The sequence below is a fragment of the Ailuropoda melanoleuca genome, chromosome 10 (assembly GCF_002007445.2).
Source record: "Ailuropoda melanoleuca isolate Jingjing chromosome 10, ASM200744v2, whole genome shotgun sequence".
In the NCBI taxonomy this organism is placed as follows: domain Eukaryota; kingdom Metazoa; phylum Chordata; class Mammalia; order Carnivora; family Ursidae; genus Ailuropoda; species Ailuropoda melanoleuca.
In genome coordinates, this window is record NC_048227.1 from 77,716,827 (window position 1) to 77,736,793 (window position 19,967).

The following is a 19,967-nucleotide window of genomic DNA, read 5'->3' on the forward strand; positions in this document are numbered from 1 at the left end:
TCCTTCTCCTCATCTTCCCCTTTTTACCCCCACTCTGTACCCAAAGTATAAACTCAATACATATTTATTTTCTGAATGAACATCAGGTAAACCAAGGAATAAAAATTACAAGGAATCCTATCATAGGCTTCCAACAGAAGTAAACCAAAATTAAAATGGGGTCCTAGAATCCAGTGGTATTGAATCATCTTAGAACATGAAATTGGAAGACTATGAATCAGCTGGTGGAGAAAATGATACATCATACTTTCACTAACCTCTAACAAATTTAGCATTATCATCAATTATGAATGTAAGAGAAAAAAGCCTGGTTAATATCAGCAGTACCTTTAGCTTTGTCACTCGTGGGAATCAAAAATATTTCCATACCCCACTACAGTTGTTGTAGATCTTGAAATATCTCTTATGCTAATCAATATTTTGAAATCACTGGAGGGATCAGCTGTTGATGATTATCCCAAATTTAATGAATATTTTGGGAATGTTATTTATAGGCCTCCTTTATAGGCCTGTGTACTTTTATTTTACAGTTAAAACACTGTTCTGGGAAGCAGCCCACAGAATTCACTAGACTGCCAAAGGAATACATGACACCAAAAAAAGGCTAAAAACAAAACAAAAACCTGCCTTAGAAGGTTACAGAAATCTAAGGAGCAAAGCAAACATCTGTACACATATTTCTTTTTGCACTGAAGTCCTTCTGTCAGTTCGAGAAGCTCCTGTTTACCCTACTCCTGATCACTACATATCTTGGTTAACCAAGTCTTCTCTACAGCATTTCTAATACCCGTTACCAGAAAAAAAGTAAATAAAAATGACTTTCAATTATCCTTGAACAACAAAAACATCTAGAAAAAGAGGAAACCTTGATAACAAATCATTATATTTAGATTCATAGGATGTTGGTGTTTGGAAAAAACCCAGAGCCTGTACAGTCTAAATGTCCATGCATAAAGGAAATGGCCTAATTCCTACCTAAATGGCTATGGCTGTTGGCACACTTCTGGAACCGTGAGCCACTTGGGCTTATTAGGGCCCCTTACTCCCTTGGCTTTTGTAACATTCCAAACTTCTACAATTCTGTCACCTCAAAAGAACATCTGATCCCTACATCAGTGCCTCTCAAACCTTAAAGGTTTACCTGAGTCCCCTGAAGATCTGGTCAAAACGCAGATTACAACTCAGTACATCTACCGTAAAGAGCTGGAATTTTCCTTTCTAACAAATTCTAGGTAGTGCCAATGCTGGCGGCCCCTGGACCACCCTTTGAGCAGTACAGCCATAGATTGCTTTTAATGTCTTTTCCCAAAAGTCAAAGGTAGAGAGACCTTTTTCAAGTCCTTTAACTGGCTTGACAGGTAGATACCCAGCCTTCACTAGCTAAATATTCTATTGCTGACAGCCTCCTGCAGAAAGCCCCAGCAGATCACTGCCCTCGACGTACCTATGTAGAAGTGTGTCTTTGAACTCCGCCCCATCACACTAAACCGCTGTATCCAATCCTGACAAGCCCTACAGTCTAGTCCACCAAGGGCTAACCACTTTCACCTGACACAGAGGAGCAGCCAAGCCCATGGACCCGCAGCAGCCCATTAGCGGTCCTCAGTGGGCTGCGGGCCGCTGAGCAGAGCAGACCTAGATCCGGACCCACGGCACCCTCACAACATCTACCTCCAAATTCCTCCCCCCCCCCCAGGAAGATTCACCTCGCCTGATTCCCTTTCAGGCTGGATGCTAAGACCCCAGAGCTGGAAGTTTTCCAAAATGCTTAGCTGTGCCTGCCTCACTCACTCTCGATGTTTGTCAAACTGGCCAGATGAGAGGCATTAAATTCACCCGACCCTGTATCACCAAATGTTAAAAGTGTAAGTTTGCCTAAAATCTGCAATTTCCCTTAAGAATTTATAGCGCTGAAACAGATCCCCTTTATTATACCTCTGCCTAAATTAGGTCTAACAGAACACCGCCCTAATGCTGGCGTTAGCAGAAAAGTTACAGGCTTTCTACATTACAGCAAAATGTTCACTATGCATCTGGGAGAACGTGATTCAAACTTCTGCCTGTGGTATTAGAAGGTACACTGGACTGAATATAGAATTTTATTAAAGAATAGTTTATATATGACAAAGAGTCTAATATTTGTATGTTTAGTTCTAGTTTCTGGAGGGAAATGGTCAGGCTATCAAACACTTTAATCAATTTTCATAAAGTTAGCTGCGGATATCAACTACACTTCTAACAAGCTCCTCTTTCAATATGGCTTGAAACAAAATAACATAATCCCTGGGCCAGATGCCAAACTCTATTAACATCAAAAATTCAAGACAATATTTTTCCCTTTAAAGAGAGTCCAAAACCCTTAATGATGGTTCCAGTTAGACATGAATACAAGAACTATATGAACTTGAAATTCCATATATAAACGAGTAACATGTTGCTTGGTTCCACATATTTTTAATGGCATTTTCCATAGTAAAGTTTACAGAAAACTTCTCAAGAGACGTGAAAAAGTTCTAACACTAATAATGATAGATTTTCATACTTAGAGTAAATTGAGAGACTTCCAACTCAAGATCTCACAGTACAACACTAAAATCGAAGGAAAGTTTAGATTTTCTCTCCAGGAAAATTTTCATACAAATAACTATGGCTTTACCTCACTTTCAATTTATGTTGAAATAAGTGAACTGAAACTTCTATAAATACAGATAATATTCAGCATGAAAAAGCAAGCGGCTTAAACTCCTGAATCCTGTAGTATCCTATCATTGAAACTACAGGGGTTTCAAACACAATAGGACTGATTAAGCTAAGTTGATACAATGGTAATAACACCCTGTGGAAAAATTAGGACATCATTCAAATCTATATTAGAAAAATAAGAGTCCTCTTGCCTAGATGTCTTGAGGACTGAATTTTGTTTACATCAGCAAGAAGGAATAAAAAATTATGCAGAAGTTATGAAAGTGTATCAGATTATATATGAAAAATATACTGCCAATTACATGTGAGCATTCATGTTCTGAAAAGTTTGTATCTCAGAAAGGACACCCCACTGCTTATTCCCTCAATGTTCTACGGTTAAAGCCTAGATAACACAGCGCGTGTCTAACTGTACGGGCATTTTCATCTCCCACTGCACAAAGAAACTACAAAGTAAAATAAGGAATTAGGAGTTCCTTATTTAACATCAGCATTTTTTGTCAGTGAGGATCGTATATAGAATCTCTCCAAACTTAACTTTATACTTAACTTGAATAACTTAATACTCTCTGCCTCAAGGCCCTGAGCCTCTCCTGGACTCTGGCCATCCCTTCTCATGCTGAACTCAAGGTCCTGTCATCACACAGAGCTCTCTGCCTCGTTACACTTGATCATCCCCCTCTCAGATACAACCTCTTCCTCTCCTTCTAAGTTTTCTACCCATTCATTCTCACTGCTCCTGCTCTTCAGCTGCTTTGCACATTCATCCCTTGGCCCCAGCCAATTTCTCCCCAACTATGAGCCCATTTCAGCTTCAGTTAGGTTCCCTCCTGGGTCCCGTGAATAATCAGCTGGATTACTATCCCAGCAGCAGCTCCAGTTTTCTAGATCTTCTGTCCATCTTACCATAACCACTGAGAACACACCCAACTGGGAACCCCCCACCCCCCGCCGATATTCCATTTCCCCACTATTACACCCAGGGTGCCGATGGTCCACACCAATATATTCTGTTGCCACCACAATTGTGCGATCTCCAATCCCGGCTGGACGGTCAACAGCAATCCACATACCTGTCCTTAGTCGTCTGCCTCTCTGGGTCTCCAGTGCGACCTCCTTGTCACTCTTAGCAGAGGATTCCGCCCTCTATTTCTCAGAGCTTTGAGGCCATCCTTCGCCTGACAAAGACTTACTTCCAGCTGCACCACTCCTGAGCTTACTCAGGAGACAAGGCTGCCCGCTTTATTCAAGGCTTATGCTCTTCTTGACTTTGGAAGCTTCCATCATCATCCCTTTCCTCTCTCTCCAATCTCACCCTTTCCTCGGGCATTCCCACAGCCAAAGTCAAAGTTCTTTCCATCCAAGCAAATCTGTCAACCCCCAAAATCCTTAGTAAATGCACTGCATGGTCCTGTATAACAGCCGGCAGTCACAAGAGACTACTTAAACTTGTGCTATTGAATAAATTTCACTTCACTTCCTCAGTCACACCAGCCATATTTCAAGAGATCAATAGCCATTGGTGGCTATTGGCTGCCATACTAGACAGACAGAGCCGGTCTAGAACTTTTCACCATCATGAAAAGTTCTATTGGATCGTGCTGGTCTATATTCTTTTGTATCATTCTCCCACCTGTCCTTCTCCTCATAGCCAGCTTTTCTTAAATAATAGTTTCTACCCACTCTCACATTTTTTTAAAGACTTTATTTATTTGAGAGAGAGAGAGAGAGCATGAGCAGGGGAGGGCAGAGAGAGAGAGAGAGAGGGAGAAGCAGACTCCTTGCTAAGCTGGGAACTCAGGATCATGACCTGAGCCAAAGGCAGACGCTTAACCGACTGAGCCACCCAGGCGCCCCATCCCACTCTCACATTCTTTACTGTTAACTTTCCTCAGTCCTCACCTACTCGCTGATCCCCAAACATCATCTAGCCAACAGCCTACAAGCATTTCCAATTTAGCAAAATGAAAATGAGATTTTATCTCCGCCCCCAAACCCAAACCGCTGCTCCTCCTCCGAAGTCCCTGTGTAAAAGGCTCCAACAAGCTCCTTGGCGACCCCAGCCCCAAACGTGGGACACATCCCCCCACCCCTCCATCGCCCTCATGCCATAGATATGATGGGCCACAAAGTCATCTACATTCTCTACTCAGTATTTCTGTCTCTTCTTCTTTCCTCCTTATGTCTCTGCCCTAGTTTCCATCACCTCTGGACTAGACAACTGACCTTCCTGTCTCTGCTCTCAGTCCCCTATAATCTCCCTCCACACCACCAACAGCTTACTCTTCCTGAAATGCAAATCTGACCATGTCACTTTCTAAAAACCCTTCATATCAGGATAAAAGTTTAAATTCCTTAGCACAAGATACAAGACCATCCAAAAAATGTTCTTTGCCTAGCTTTCCCAGGATCATCAGCATTCCCCACAAGGCCAGCCGAAATTAGCCTATGATCTAAGTTAACACCCTGTGCTTACTGAGAAAACAAAGCCTCAAGACAAGTACCCAGCTCCTCCTTCCCATGCGCCCCCGGCTCACAGGGCCCTCCTATACGGCCACTCCTGAGCCGCCACAGCTTCCAGCCTGTCAAACAGCCTGAGATCCCTCACGCACACTGTCCTTGTTCACGCTGGAGCTATTCCTTTCCTTCTGTGCAGAATGTCCCTTTCCTGCCCACAACCAGAATACTGGTCACAATTCTCAATTTCTAAGATAGAATGTGAATATAAAACTGCTAATATCATTTCTAAAATTCGTAGATTTGCCTATATACAATAATATAAATTTTGGGGGCCCTTGTGAGCTAATAAAACTTAAAAGCATCCCCCAGCAAGTCACTAACAAATGTCCAGCTGAAATTTAGGACAGGGAATATTAAGTTGTGTCATTGAACTAAGATTAGTAGAAGCCTATATACTTGGGTAATATTAGCCTACTATGCTCAGAAGGTTTGTGTCCCCCTAAAATTCCTCCGTTGAAATCCTAATGTCCAATGTGATGGTACTAAGAGGTGGGGCCTTTGGGAGTAACTGGGTCATGAGAGTGGAACCCTCATGATTAGGATTAGCAACCCTTACAAAAGGGGCTCCAGAGAACTCCCTCGTCCTTTCCACCATGTGAGGACACAGCAAGAAGGCACGGTCTGTGAATCCGGAAGCAGATCCTCACCAGACACCAAATTTGCTGCTGTCCTGATCTTGAACTTCCTAGCCTTCAAAAATGTGAAAGATTTGTTTTGATAAGCCATCCAGTCTGATATTTTGTTATAGCACCCCAAATGGACTAAGACAATGACCAAAAAGTTTATCTATTTTCTGTCCCCAAATATGTGAAGGATAAGGTTATATCCCACCTACTTAACACAGCCCATAATATAACATCCTTCAGTATCCCATATATAAACAGCAACAGCACTATTTTTAAACTGGGAAGAGTGAAACCATGGCATAGCCAGTGAGCCTAAGTGGTGGGAGTGGTGGGTACATGTGTGGGTACATGTGTGGACTGAACAGTAAAGAAGATTGGATAGCAGAAAAATAGGATTCCTAGTTGTAAATTAATCCCCCAGCTGATTCTGACAAGAAGGAAAAAGTTCCTTGGGGCGCCTGGGTGGCTCAGTCAGTTAAGGATCTGCCTTCAGTGCAGGTCATGATCTCAGGGTCCTGGGATGGAGCCCCATGTCAGGCTCTGCACTCAGTGGGGAGTCTGCTTATCTCCCTCTGCTCACTCTGTCTCTCTCTCTCTCTCTCTCAAATAAATAAACAAATCTTAAAAAAAAATTCTTTACCTGTCTTTCATTACCACAACTTCAACTGAGGCCACGTCCTGCTTTGGGTGAGCAGTGCTGCTCAAATCCTCCTCATCCCAGGCCCCTGGCAGCCAAGCCCCCCCACTTTAGGTCTCTTCTTCCTTAAGCAGCATTCTTTCCTAGCCGTCCCCACCGTTAATACCTTTTCCTATAGAGCAGTAATCAAAATTTAATGACTACGTAACTCAGTTTTTCACGGTCTCCTCAAATGGAACACAGGCGGGGACATCCATGAAGGTAGAGTCTTTGTCCTAACTATTTATTGCTAGATTCACAAAAGGACCCTGGTTTGCATGCAGGGAATTTTTTTAACCTAAAGTTTACCATCTTCACTGTTTTTTTAGTATACAGTTCAGCAATGCTAACTATATTCACATTGTTGTGCAACAGATCTTGAAACTCTTTCATCTTGCAAAACTGAAACTCTATACCCATTGAACAACAGCTCCCCATTTTCCCCCCTGCCCCAGTCCCTGGCAAACACCACTCTACTTTCTGTTTCCATGAGCTTGACTACGGATACCTCATATAAATGGAATCACAGTGCTCGTCTTTTTGTGACTGGCTCATTTCACTTAATGTACTGAGGGTTCATCCACGTTATAGCATGTGACAGGATTTCCTTCATTAAGGCTCAATAATATTCCATTCACCACATCTTGTTTATCCAATTCATTCATCGGTGGACACTGGGTTGCTTCCACCTCTTGGCTACTGTTAGTAATGCTGCAATGAACATGGGTGTGCAAATCTCTCTTCAAGATCCTGTTTTCAGTTTGTTTGGATATATACCCAGAAGTGAGGATGCTGGATCACATAGTTCTTTTTATAATTTTTTGAGTGACCTCTATACTGTTTTCTGCAATAGCTACACCATTTAACATTCCCACTACCAATGCACAAGGGTCCCAATTTCTTCATATCCTTGTTAACACTTCTTATTTTATATTTTTGCTAGTGGTCATCCTAACGGGTGTGAGATGGCACAAAGGCAGTATTTAATAAATCTTTGTTAATGTCTAGATAGACTAAGGCTACACAGATAAAAGCATATGGAGTTCCTAGAGTAATGGGAAGAAGTTCCTAGAGTAATGGGAAGAAAGACTGACACAAATAAGATTTGTGCTAAATGTCTAGATAACAGCTGGAAGAAATGGTCAACTCTCCTTGAGTGGGGATCAGGAGAAATGGTAGTGGAAAGTGGTCAAGGTAAATCTCCTAGAGTAGGATACTTAAATCTTAAGGAGACATTCAAATTAAAAAAAAAAAAAAAAAAGAGCAAGGACATTCCAAATGTAAAGAACAGCATGTTCAAGCAGATATGGTATGGACCAACAGGCTGGTGTTAGGAGAGAACTTTGGTGTGGAGTGAATCCAGTCTGTATGTGGGAGGTTACTGAGACATGAAACAAAGGAAGTAGAGCCTTGTCAACCATACATACTACGAGGGTTAAGACTAGATCCAGCCAATGGTGCTAAACCAGGGACTGCTAAGATCCCATAAGCACTCCTGAGAACTCAGTCTAGCAGCAGTGTGAAGCGTGATCCTAGCGGCCAGTGGCCAGACCGTTCATCCACGTAGGAGGCTAACAAAATAGCCAAAGCAAGCGAGGACAGGGGTCTAAACCAAAGCCAAAACTGTGGACCAAGAGAACTAGGAGAGGGATGTTAGTGGGAAGAAAAGACAGACCTTTTTGACTGATAAGCAATGGAAGGAAGTGGAAGGAGTGGAAGGGACCAATACCCACTCTTCAGGGGACAGATGAAGTTTAAGGGGAAAATGCCAGTTTGCTTTGAGACAATTGAGTGCAGTGTCCAGTAGGCAGTTAAACAGAGTCTGAGGTTCAGGTCAAATATAGACACATATATTGGAAGTCATAAAAATAAAAACTAGTGAATCCTACTATCTAAATACCACTCTTTCGTATGTAAATCTAGGGCTGCAGAAATAGTAGATGTCTTTATGTAACATATCCTGTTCCTACTAACAGAACGTGTTTTTCTACATGTTTTACAACATACTAGATGGTCTCCCTCTTTCACAAAGTTTAAATGCTCTTATGACTCTCCCTATATGTAATCTCAGGAAAAAGTAGATAAATTCTCAACACTTTCTCTGACAGTTTTGAGGACCAGCAGAAGGGCATACGGTTAGAAATATTATCAAGACACCTTTTAATATCAGGTCTAAAAACAGCACCTAGTTTATTGAGTCAAATATCTAATACGTTACTACTTCTGAGAAAAGTATTCTAAACAGAATTCTCATAAGAACACTTGCATACTATTTTGTAGGCAGGCATGCAATTTAATTGTATTTCATTTAAATGTGGAACTAAACCACCAATTAACTATCAAAGCTTTAAGACTAAGCAAATTGAGAAAACTTAATTTATATGTAATTATCACCCTTAATACCCTGTATTTCATTACCAGCACTTATAAACAATGACAGCATGTGGGCAAATAAACTTCACCGCCTATGTTCACTTACTATTTTGTTCTATGGACTGTGACATAAATGTTAGATACAAGAAAGTAACTTCTTTCACTGTTACCAAGTGCTCGGGCATCCTCGGACAGCACGATCTCAGTGCTCGGGCACCCTCAGACAGCACGATCTCAGCGAGTCTGTCCACAGCCACAATGAAATAGGCCTAAAAGGGCTTCACTCTAGGGTGCAACAGGACCAAACCTTGACCCTTCAGTCCCACACTCAGTATCTTCTCCAGCATTTACATCCCCTTACTCAAAGTCAAGTAGGAGAAGAACAGTCCTTTCTTAACAAGGAGGAAAGAGCTAGAGACTGAATGGATGTGTGAGGGCCCCCCTCCAACTCATACATTGAAACCTAATCCCCAATATGACAATATTTGGAGGTGGGGCCTTTGGGAGGTGGTGAGGTCATGAAGGTGGAGCCCTCATGAATGGGAATAGTAAGTACCCTTATAAAAAAAGGATCAGAGAGCTCCCCATCCCTTCCACTTGTGAGGACACAGAAGGCACGACCTATATGAACCAGAAAGTGGCCTTCACCAGACACTGAACCTTGGCATCTTGATCTTGGACTTCCCAGCCTTCCAGTGTTGTTTATAAACCACCCAGTCGATGGTTCTTTGTTAGAAATGCCCAAACTAGTCAACTAAGACAGAAGGCTGCAGGTTATCTGGTTAGTTGCCAGAATGGATCAATAGTTCTCTCTTTAATTTGACTTATGAAACTGAGAAGCCCTGACATTCCCTGGAATGCTAATGCTTAGCATTAAGCATTAGAGCACTCGAAGCTCCTGCTTAGTGTCTTGGGAAATTCCTGGAGCAGAACAATCTCAACACACTTGATGTCAGGCAGATTTGCACAGGGTCCTGGCCAGCCACATCTACCACCTGAGTCTACCCCACCTCCTTTTTTGCCTCCCAGTAACCCAACAGCAGGGCAGAGAGCACATTCACCCCCACACACCCCACACCGCTGCAGTCTGCAGAGCAAGGCAAATGCGCACTCCCAAGCCTCCAGATAAGAACACATCGGCACTCTTGACATTCCTTCCCATATGTTTCCTTCCCTGCTTTTTAGGCATACTTAATTCCTGGCATACAGGTGAATTCGAGAGCTAAAAATTCAACATAAAAAATTTTAATTCAGTTCTTTCGGTCTCTAATAATTAACGCAGAGTAAGACATTCCATTCTGTCTGCTTACCATATTAGTAAAAAACATAGACACAATGGCAAAAAGTTATAGGTGATTCTCTCTGCACAGGTTTTTAATATTTACTAAATTTCTACAACGAATATAAAATATGTCAAATTATTTTAAAGCAAATATTTTACTGTTTAAGAATAAAATACAATATTTTTCTAAGAAGATACAAATAAACTTGAAATCACTTCACTTACTTTTTGCTCAGGGCTTTCCTGAAATAAAAGTCCAAAGTAGTCCTTCTCCAGGAGATTGAGATGTTCACACACTTTGTCAAATAACACTTGTCCTTTAGCACGTTTCTGAGGGAAAAGAAATGGTATCTTTACTTTTCAAGCATTAAAGATTCCATGAGTACTGTAAATAAAGGACTTCACATCAGATAACATTATTTAGCGTAATATAAAAATATGTTTCCCAATCTTTTATAAAAGAGTGATTAATAACTTTTCACTTCAGACTCCTCCCTCCCCCCATCACATACACCAAGCATAAATTCTAGAATAAAAGCATGATCAAATACTCTGTTTTACTCCCTGCTCTACAAAAATATAAAAAGGACTCAAAAACTAAGGTGCTAGGAGTTCATTTATTTTTAAAATAGTACAGAAGTATGTCCAAACTGCCTCCCTCAATTCCTCAAGGTGGCTTATGTCCTATTTACAAAGTATACTCCCCCAGGAAAATCATTTGGCCCTACTCTTCATTGTATCCTAACATGGTTTATTGTATCTGTACTTAGGTTTGATTTCTGTTCCATGATATGGTAGAATAGAAAAAAAAAATTGCTTTCAATTCAAGCTTTTTCTTGAGAATGGTAGGATATTCACTCTTCAGAACAAAATTGTAAGATACCAGGTAATGGAACTGGGAGAATAAAATCAGCTGCCTCCAAGGATATAACATACTTTTTCCCTTAAATCGTTTGTTGCATTTTGTTTTTTAATTTAAGAAACTGCTGGGGCCGCTGGGTGGCTCAGTCGGTTGATCATGTGCCTTCAACATGGGTGATGGTCCTAGGGTCCTGGGATCAAGCCCTGAGTCAGGCTCTCTGAGCCTGCTTCTCCCTCTCCCCTGGTCGTGCTCTCTCTCTCTCAAATAAATAAAATATGCAAAAAAAAAATTTAAGAAACTGCTATCAGCAGAAATGTAAAAGCCTTTGACAGCTACAGAAGAAAAGGTCATTGTCTAACCAATGGCAAAATATAAGGTGGTGACTCATTCCCAATTAAGATGCACACCCCTGGGCAGGCCCAACTGTGAGGTCAGGTCAGACACACACCTCCCCTTCCCCCGCATCAATATAAACAGCCACTGGACCTCAAGTGAAAACTGAACACACCCTCAGACATTTTCATTCTCAAGATGAATGCCCTTACACTATCAAAACGGATACTCATTCGTTCATCCACTGTGTGGAAATTAATGTCTCCCACAGATGTATCTTAAACAATGCAATAAGATATAATGGACATTTCAATTTCAAATAAGTACAACTCTGATAAGGGACTGCAAAAGATAGTCTCAGAGAAACTCAATTCAAGGGCTGGTTTCTCTCCTCTAACCTTTTCTTCCTCCTCTTTGTGGAAGCAAAGGTGGAAAACTCATGCCTGAAAGTCATGCAAAGGAGAATCTGGAACTTTCATTATTAAACCTTTTACAGTAATGTTTCGAGGAGAAGAAGAATAGAATTACACCAAATAGTAGAGGCAAGAAAAAAAAAGCAACAGATTATTTCAACATAGCAAGCACTGTACTTTCACTGTATCACTAGAAATTCAGAAAATTAAGTACATTTAAAATAGATATGTGTTTATATGTCTGCATATTCAAAGTAAATAAAATAGAGTAGTAAGGTAGAGTATTGGATTCTGGATTCCAAATGCCAAAGTTCTACCTACATTTCCATTTTTTACAAATTCTGAACCAAGGACAAGACACTTTACTTCTATTTGCTTTCATTTGCACATCTGTGAAATAGGGTTATAGAAGCCACCACAGGGTGTAGAGAGTGCTAAATGAGCTGTAACACATACAGAGAGCTTAGAACAGTATGTGTGGCACATACTGCTTAATCAACATTGGCTCCTATTGTTAGAAGCTGGAGAGTTTTGTAACATGAAAAGTGACTAATTTCGCTTACACAAGATTTTGGCTTAAGCTTTTATAATGAAAGGTTCTAAATTTCATTATTTGATCTGCACGCAATTATTAACCTATATAATTAAAACTTTAAGTTTAGAGGTATTTTAAATTAACTTTAAAGGAGAAGTTAATTCTCCTTGAGGAGAAGGGAACTCAAAGCATGACAGCTGGCTTTCTTATATGTACAGGAAGATCTATGGTCTCTATTTTATAGGAACCTGGAGTGGATGTGAAGAGATATGGTTGCAAATAATAGCAAATAATTTTTTCTTTTTTTTGACAGAGAGTGTGCGTGTACACAGGCAGGGGAGGGGTGCAGAGGAAGAGGCAGAGAGAGTGTCTTAAGCAGGCTCCACGCTCATCACGGAGCCCAACACAGAGCTCAATCTCACGACCCTCAGATCATGAACTGAGTGGAAATCAAGAGTAGGATGCTCAACTGACTGAGCCACGCCGGTACCCCCAAAGAATATTTTAGAGATAAGCAATAATTTAAGATAGAATTAGTGAATTTTTGGACATTAATTTCAACATTATTCACTTCTGAATGACCAGTGAGTAGAAAACTGCCCATCATAAAAGGTGGTCAAAAAATACTTACTGAGTCAACTGAAAAAACATTACAGTGTACTCTATGTAACATACTTATTTTTAATGAGGTGACATTTAACTTATTCAGGCTCCTAATGACTGACCACAGCTACAATTTCAGCACCCACCTTGTTATTAGGAACTTTCCTTATCTGAGATAACAAAGTGAGCAACCAACTATGACTCCTGCTGCATCAATCTACTTGGACATCCTCCCCAGTGCATTTACAATGAGATATAAATGACCCACAGGGGACATTTTATCTACTATAAAGCAAAGATTATCTTCTTATTTAGAAAGACACTAAAAACTCAACAGAAGCTAATAGAAGAAGTTGACGTTTAATCAGATCAAGTTCCCAAACTTTCATTTCTAAAAACATCTGGCTCTATGTGACAACTACTTTCAAATGAGCCTAACTACTGAAACCAGTTAGCTATCCATAGCCTGAAGAAATGTAACAGGATCAAAAGAAGAGTCATACTTGAAATTAGGGTAAAAAGGATTTAAGACAACTAATGTCTATGAACACAAACCTCAGTTCAAAGAGAAAATATATTCCAATAAAGGCTTAGAGTAAAATTTTATTAATAAGTCATACTTTCTCACTGGTTTCCGTTTCAAAAATAGAAACATACTCTCACACACAGAATTCCCCTAAAGGATTAGGAGAAAAACATGCACAAAGCTCACCACCACAATTTGGCATTGGGACGCTGGGCGGCACAGAGGCAGCCATACAGGGGCTGGAGTCAGACCCAGTCCCTCCTTCATTCAACAGCCTATGGGCACGTTACTGTCTCCTTAACTGTAAAAGGAAATCACAAGCACCTCATTGCTCACTGTGAGGGGCAAATTCACCCAATGAGCTGGTACACTCAAAGGGCCAAACCAAGTGCCTCACTCAGCCAGCTGAATCCTGTCAGCAACTGCTCCTTCACTTGCCCACATCCAACAAACACCAAAGTATCTTCTAGATGCTCAGATTGCTTCTCTGCTATTCTCTCCTTTCCTTCTCCAGGAAACAGGTATTTTAAACGCTTGATTAGATCTTAACTGCACACAGGTATTACTTAAGCTTCTATTCAGCATCTCCACCCTCCACGAACTCAATGTCTGGCTGGAAGACAAAAATGCAAAAATACTATGGGACGTGTACTGAAAGAGGCATGTACCAAGTGCTATGGCAACACCAAGAACAGACGAGTAACGGGGTCGGAGAAAAACCACAGCTTCACCAAGACTGCGACATCTTAAATGAACCTGAAAGGAAATTATTTTGTTCACAAGGCAAAGAAAGAGCATAGTCAAAAGACCTTCTTTTTCATTTTGGATGTTTATAGAGTCTGGTGGAGCCAAGTTCTCTTCAAAACATACTGGAGAATATAGTAAGATGAAAAAAAGTAACCCATCCATAATGGACAAGCCATACAGTATGCCTGCCAGGTATACTGTTCCACTGTCAAATGACTGTCAGAGCTTGCCAGGCTAAAAGGCTCAACATAGACTGATCCAGCATCTAATATGTATTAGTTCCTCTGTTAAGACATCATGAAAACAATAATAAATAAGACATAGATGGTCCTGGAAAATTTATAGTCAAATGACAGAAAATAAAAAGGAGGTCCCCAAGGGAAAACAAAGTCCTATGAATCTACCTCTCTAGAAATAACGAGCTACCTGGCCCAATTGGTCCAAAGAATACTAACCAAGGGCCTATCAGATAGCTTCATACAGTAGCTCTACTCAAAGACAATATCTTATTCTGGGGATAAAGATTACCACATAGAATCACATCTTCTCTCAACAAGATTAAATACAAGATGAGTATGTGTGTGCGTCCATGAGCACACCCCCCCCACACACACACACACAGCTGTACAGCAGAGTGGTATAAACACAGAGGTGAAGATAGTGAGAAGGCAATAAGGGGAAGCCAAGGGCATCAGGAGGCAGACTTCTAGTCGGCAAGCATGTTCCTTTGGTCCCACTAGTCCCATGAGATGTTCCATGTATATACATCCCCACATCCCCCAAAAGGGGAGTAAGAGTGGGGTAAAGAAAAATTCTGCATAACGTCTATGCATCACACTTCCTGTTTGCATGTAAGATATCCTGAGAAGTTCTATGGTGAAAAAAACTTGTTTCCCATCATTCAGTCTGATGCTTCCCAAAAGTATTTGGCTAAATAAAGCACTATCTTAACACAACACTTACTAACTTATTCCACATCAGAATTACTGTTCTACAGACCATATCTCAAGAAATGAGGGAGAAAAAAAATTACCATGATCTGGCCCGCATGCAGATTTGGAGACTGGCATTAACATTTTTTATTACTATTAATATGATTTGTTAAGCTTACACACACACACACACACACACACACACACACACACACACACACACCACAGTTCACCCATTATCTTTTTTATTCAAAAATACCAAAAAAGAGAATTTGGCTTAAACTGATTCAGAATTGGATATGTCCAGCTGTCTGGCTGAAGCAAATGGTTCCCAGATATTATATCCCAAGAAATATAACCAAAAAATCAAAGCACACACAAGGAAACCAATCACTATTATTGAGTATTAGACACAGTATCAGAATCAGATCTTCAGAGACTGTAAATAATGGAATTATCAAGTACAGAACACTTTACCCTGTTTAAAGAAACAAATATTATATAATACCAAGAAATAACTATCAAAAAGCAGATGCTGAAAAGAACCAAATAGAGGGGCGCCTGGGTGGCACAGCGGTTAAGCGTCTGCCTTCGGCTCAGGGTGTGATCCCGGCATTCTGGGATCGAGCCCCACGTCAGGCTCCTCTGCTATGAGCCGGCTTCTTCCTCTCCCACTCCCCCTGCCTGTGTTCCCTCTCTCGCTGACTGTCTCTATCTCTGTCGAATAAATAATAATAAAAAAAAAATCTTTTAAAAAAAAAAAAGAACCAAATAGAATATCTATAAATAAAACCTATAACAATAAATTATAATCCAAATGGATAGAGTTTGACGCAGAAAACCAGTGACCTGGAAGATGGATTTTTTTTTTTTTTAAGATTTTTTATTTATTTACTTGACAGAGATAGAGACAGCCAGTGAGAGAGGGAACACAAGCAGGGGGAGTGGGAGAGGAAGAAGCAGGCTCGTAGCAGAGGAGCCTGACGTGGGGCTCGATCACACAATGCCGGGATCACGCCCTGAGCCGAAGGCAGATGCTTAACCGCTGTGCCACCCAGGTGCCGCTGGAAGATGGATCTTAAAAAACTACCCAGAACACAGCAAAGAAAGATGGAAAATAAGAAAGAATTTCAGACATGGAAGACAGAATTTGAATAAAGTCTATGTAGAACTCCTCATTCCAACTGAAGGGGTACCTGGCTGACTCAGTCAGAGGGGTATGGGATACTTGATCTTGGGGTTGTGAGTTCAAGCCCATTGATTGGATGTAGAGGTTACTTAAAAATAAAATTTTAAACAGAACAACAACAACAACAACAAAAAAAACCCTCTAATTGAAAACAATACAGAGAATAAGTGAGAGGCAACTTAAAAAGACATAATGGGAACACCTGGGTGGCTCAGTTGATTAAGCATCTGACTCTTGATTTCTGCTCAGGTGTAATCTCAGGGTCACGAGATCGAGCCCCGAGTCCAGCTCCACACTCAGTACGGAGTCTGCTTGAGATGCTCACTCTCCCCACTCCTTCTGCCCCTCCCCCACTCACATGCACACAAGCACTCTCCCTAAAAAAAGTAAAATCTTTAAAAATTTTTTAAAAAAAGACATAATGGCTGATTAATGCCTAAAACTCTCAAGTTAAGGAAACTCCCTGGGTCTTTAACCACATAAAATGAAATCCAGTACTCTACAGTCACTTTCTTCCATTATTTTATTATTCTGACTCATTAACATTCAAAAGGTTTTGACATTTTTAAAAACAATAGAAACAGTAAAGCCATCGAGACAAGAGGGAAAGAAACATGAGCTAAGGAATAAGGACTGACAAAAGTAAATTATAGCAGAAAACCCAGAGCAGCTACTCTTAAGCAACCTAAAACTGGTATGCTTTTGGAAACTAATTCAAAAAGGCAAACAAAATAGCATATTTCTTCTTCTCTCATAAAGAAAGTATATCAGGGGTGCCTGGGTGGCTAAGTCAGTAAGCGTCTGCCTTCGGCTCAGGGTATGGTCCAGAGGTTCTGGGATTGAGCCCCACGTCAGGCTCTTCCGCTGGGAGCCTGCTTCTTCCTCTCCCACTCCCCCTGCTTGTGTTCCCTCTCTCGCTGGCTGTCTCTCTCTCTCTCAAATAAATAAATAAAATCTTTTTAAAAAAATGTAATAAGATGGGACATTTAATAAGTACTCCTGTGCAATCAGACTTGCCTGAGTGTGCTCTGCCAGCGATATGCACACAGTGGCTCACAACTTCTCTTTGCTCTCACTCTGTTCACAACACACTCCACAGAGGATAATTCTCATCATTTAGGGGAGAGAAACCAACAAACAACTCGAAATTGTTACTCAGAAAGATGTGTGGAGGTATGCCAGTTGAAACTGTTCCTTCTCCCCTCCCGATTCTGGTATGTACCCTCTTTCAGGATAATCACTGATTCTCAGCTATACTAGAAAAGATATTACAGTAAAATGCCAGTGAGGTGGATCTGAATGACAGCCCTACTTCGTAACAGTTATGTAACCGGAGGCAAGTTACTTAACTTCACCATGCCTCAGTTTCTTCTTTTAAAATAAAAATACTCCTTGTATAATATTAACAATTAAATGAGGTGTATTTAAAGTGCTTAAAAAAGTATTTGACATTTTATATGGATTTATTAAAAGGCAGCTGAAATCACAGGACCTTTCTGAGTTGCTCTAAAAATAATTTTTAAATATGATTAAAGAACTTTCATACTTATTTCATCCAATCTCATTTCGCAAATGAGAAAACTGAGAGAGTTTAACCTACTTTTCAGACTGATTTCCTGAATTTCTTTTGAAGAACTGAATTCTTATTTGTGATATCCATAAACATTAGTACTCTATATTTCTATCCAGGAAGGCAATTTTTTTTAAAGATTTTATTTATTTATTTGAGAGAGAGAGAGAGAGAGAGGATATACAGTAACAGGGGAGGGGGGAGGCAGAGGGAGAAGCAGACTCTTGGCTGAGCGTGGAGCCCGATGTGGGGCAATGCGGGGATCAATCCCGGGACCCCAAGATCATGACCTGAGCTGAAGGCAGACGTTCAACCCACTCAGCCACCTAGGCACCCTGGCAATTTTCTATTATCACTGTTTTGACTTTTTTTTAATAAACAACAATTTGGATTCCACTGCATGAAAGAACTACAAATACACGTTTGTTAACCAAGCAAAAAAACGGAGATTTTGTTTTACTGTCTGCACCTAAGATACCAATACAACTAGCTGTCCATAGCACTTTGGGGGCATTGCCCCAAATGAAGAAGATTGTGGACTGGCCAAGACATACTCTAAATTTCTTTTTTACCTTGATTTTTTTTCCAACTGTTAAAACCCTACCAAATTCTCCTTCCCTATGAAACCTATTCCAACCTCCCAATATTCATCTTTCTCCTTCAAGCAATTTATTGCACATCTGTGGTACTTAATTCTTATATTCTAGTCCTTTTGATACTTTGGAGGCTGAATTCTTTAAGCAAAAAAGTATGTCCTACTTACTTTAACATCTCTTAGGGCAGCATTTCAGGGAGTAACTAGCTCGCTAGTTGGCCAAAATATATCCGTTGGATGGAATGGCTCGGTGCCATAATGCCAACCAGAAAGTTGGCAGAATTGAGTCTAGAATTCAAGCCTCTGGCTAGCAGTCTTACACAATCTCCTGGATCCAGCTCATGGATTACCACCTATAGATACTCAGGGAACTAAACCAAACACACACTGCCAACTACATTCTGGGAGAAGAACAGCCACAGACCGACATTTCATCTACATTGTACTTAAACTCTTCTTTAGTCATTAGAACATTTCCAAATACTTCTTGAGAACTAGAGGAATGACAAAAGCAGAAAAGTGATTTTGCCTCTTTCTCTCAAAAGCAGGCCATGCCCCACCTTCATACAGAAGGGGACGGTGAGGTTTATAGACTCGTCGCATTACTTCACTAAGAGAGCAGTTTCACTGTTATTTCCTCTTGCTACCTGAAAGCATGCCTTTGCTTTGTGTCCCTTCTTACACTGGAATCTTTACAGACTACAATCTGTGTCAATAACGACTCTTATAATGTAACATCAAGTTAATTAAACAATTAAAACCATACGAGTTTTTTTTTTAAAGATTTTATTTATTTGACAGGGAGAGAGCGCAAGCAGGAGAAGCGGCAGAGAGAGAGGGAGAAGCAGGATCCCCGCTGAGCAGGGAGCCTGACCAACCAATGTTGGGCTGGATCCCAGGACCCTGAGATCATGACCTGAGCCAAAGGCAGACGCTTAACCAACTGAGCCACTCAGGCGCCCCAAAACCATACAACTGTTAATAAATTTGCCAAGTACACTTCAGAAAGAAATCTTACTTTCTACATTAAAGGCCAACAAGCTTTACAATCTCTCTCCCCCATCTACCTCTCCCTAACCCCACTTATAGCACAGACCAGCAATATAAAAATCAATGGGCTGAAAAATTAAACAAAAAAAGCCCTTTGGTCTATTTTCCAGGTATCAGATTTTTTTCTTCTTTAAAAAACTATATAATAGATTAGAGCTAACCAAAAGAGAAAAAAAAATAAGACAATTTACCTGGGTTTAAAATATATTATTCAAGGGTCAGAAGACTAACTTTTGGGGACTTTAAAATAAAACAAAACAGATCTACGGCAGACCCAGCTGAAGGAAGGCAGGCTGGAATCCGAGAAGCTGAGCAAAGTCCCCCGAGCCTGTGCTGTTATTTGTGGCATTCACTACTGAGGCCAAAACATGACATTTCTGGAGGCTTCTCAACTTGAAGGAATTTGTGCAACTGCTTACCCGGCAGATTGCA

The 19,967-nt window shown here is 40.6% G+C and overlaps 1 protein-coding gene across 14 annotated transcripts in view; it reads right to left on the minus strand.

Annotated features, from left to right (window-relative positions):
- The window catches only part of EPB41L2 (erythrocyte membrane protein band 4.1 like 2), a 209,009-nt gene that overhangs the window by 71,302 nt on the left and 117,740 nt on the right, over positions 1-19,967 (minus strand). For all 14 annotated transcript variants that reach the window (XM_034669151.1, XM_034669150.1, XM_034669149.1 and 11 more), the window contains one exon: positions 10,406-10,510. In XM_034669151.1, the coding sequence (XP_034525042.1) occupies positions 10,406-10,510 (105 nt within the window). The remainder of the gene's footprint in view (positions 1-10,405; positions 10,511-19,967) is intronic.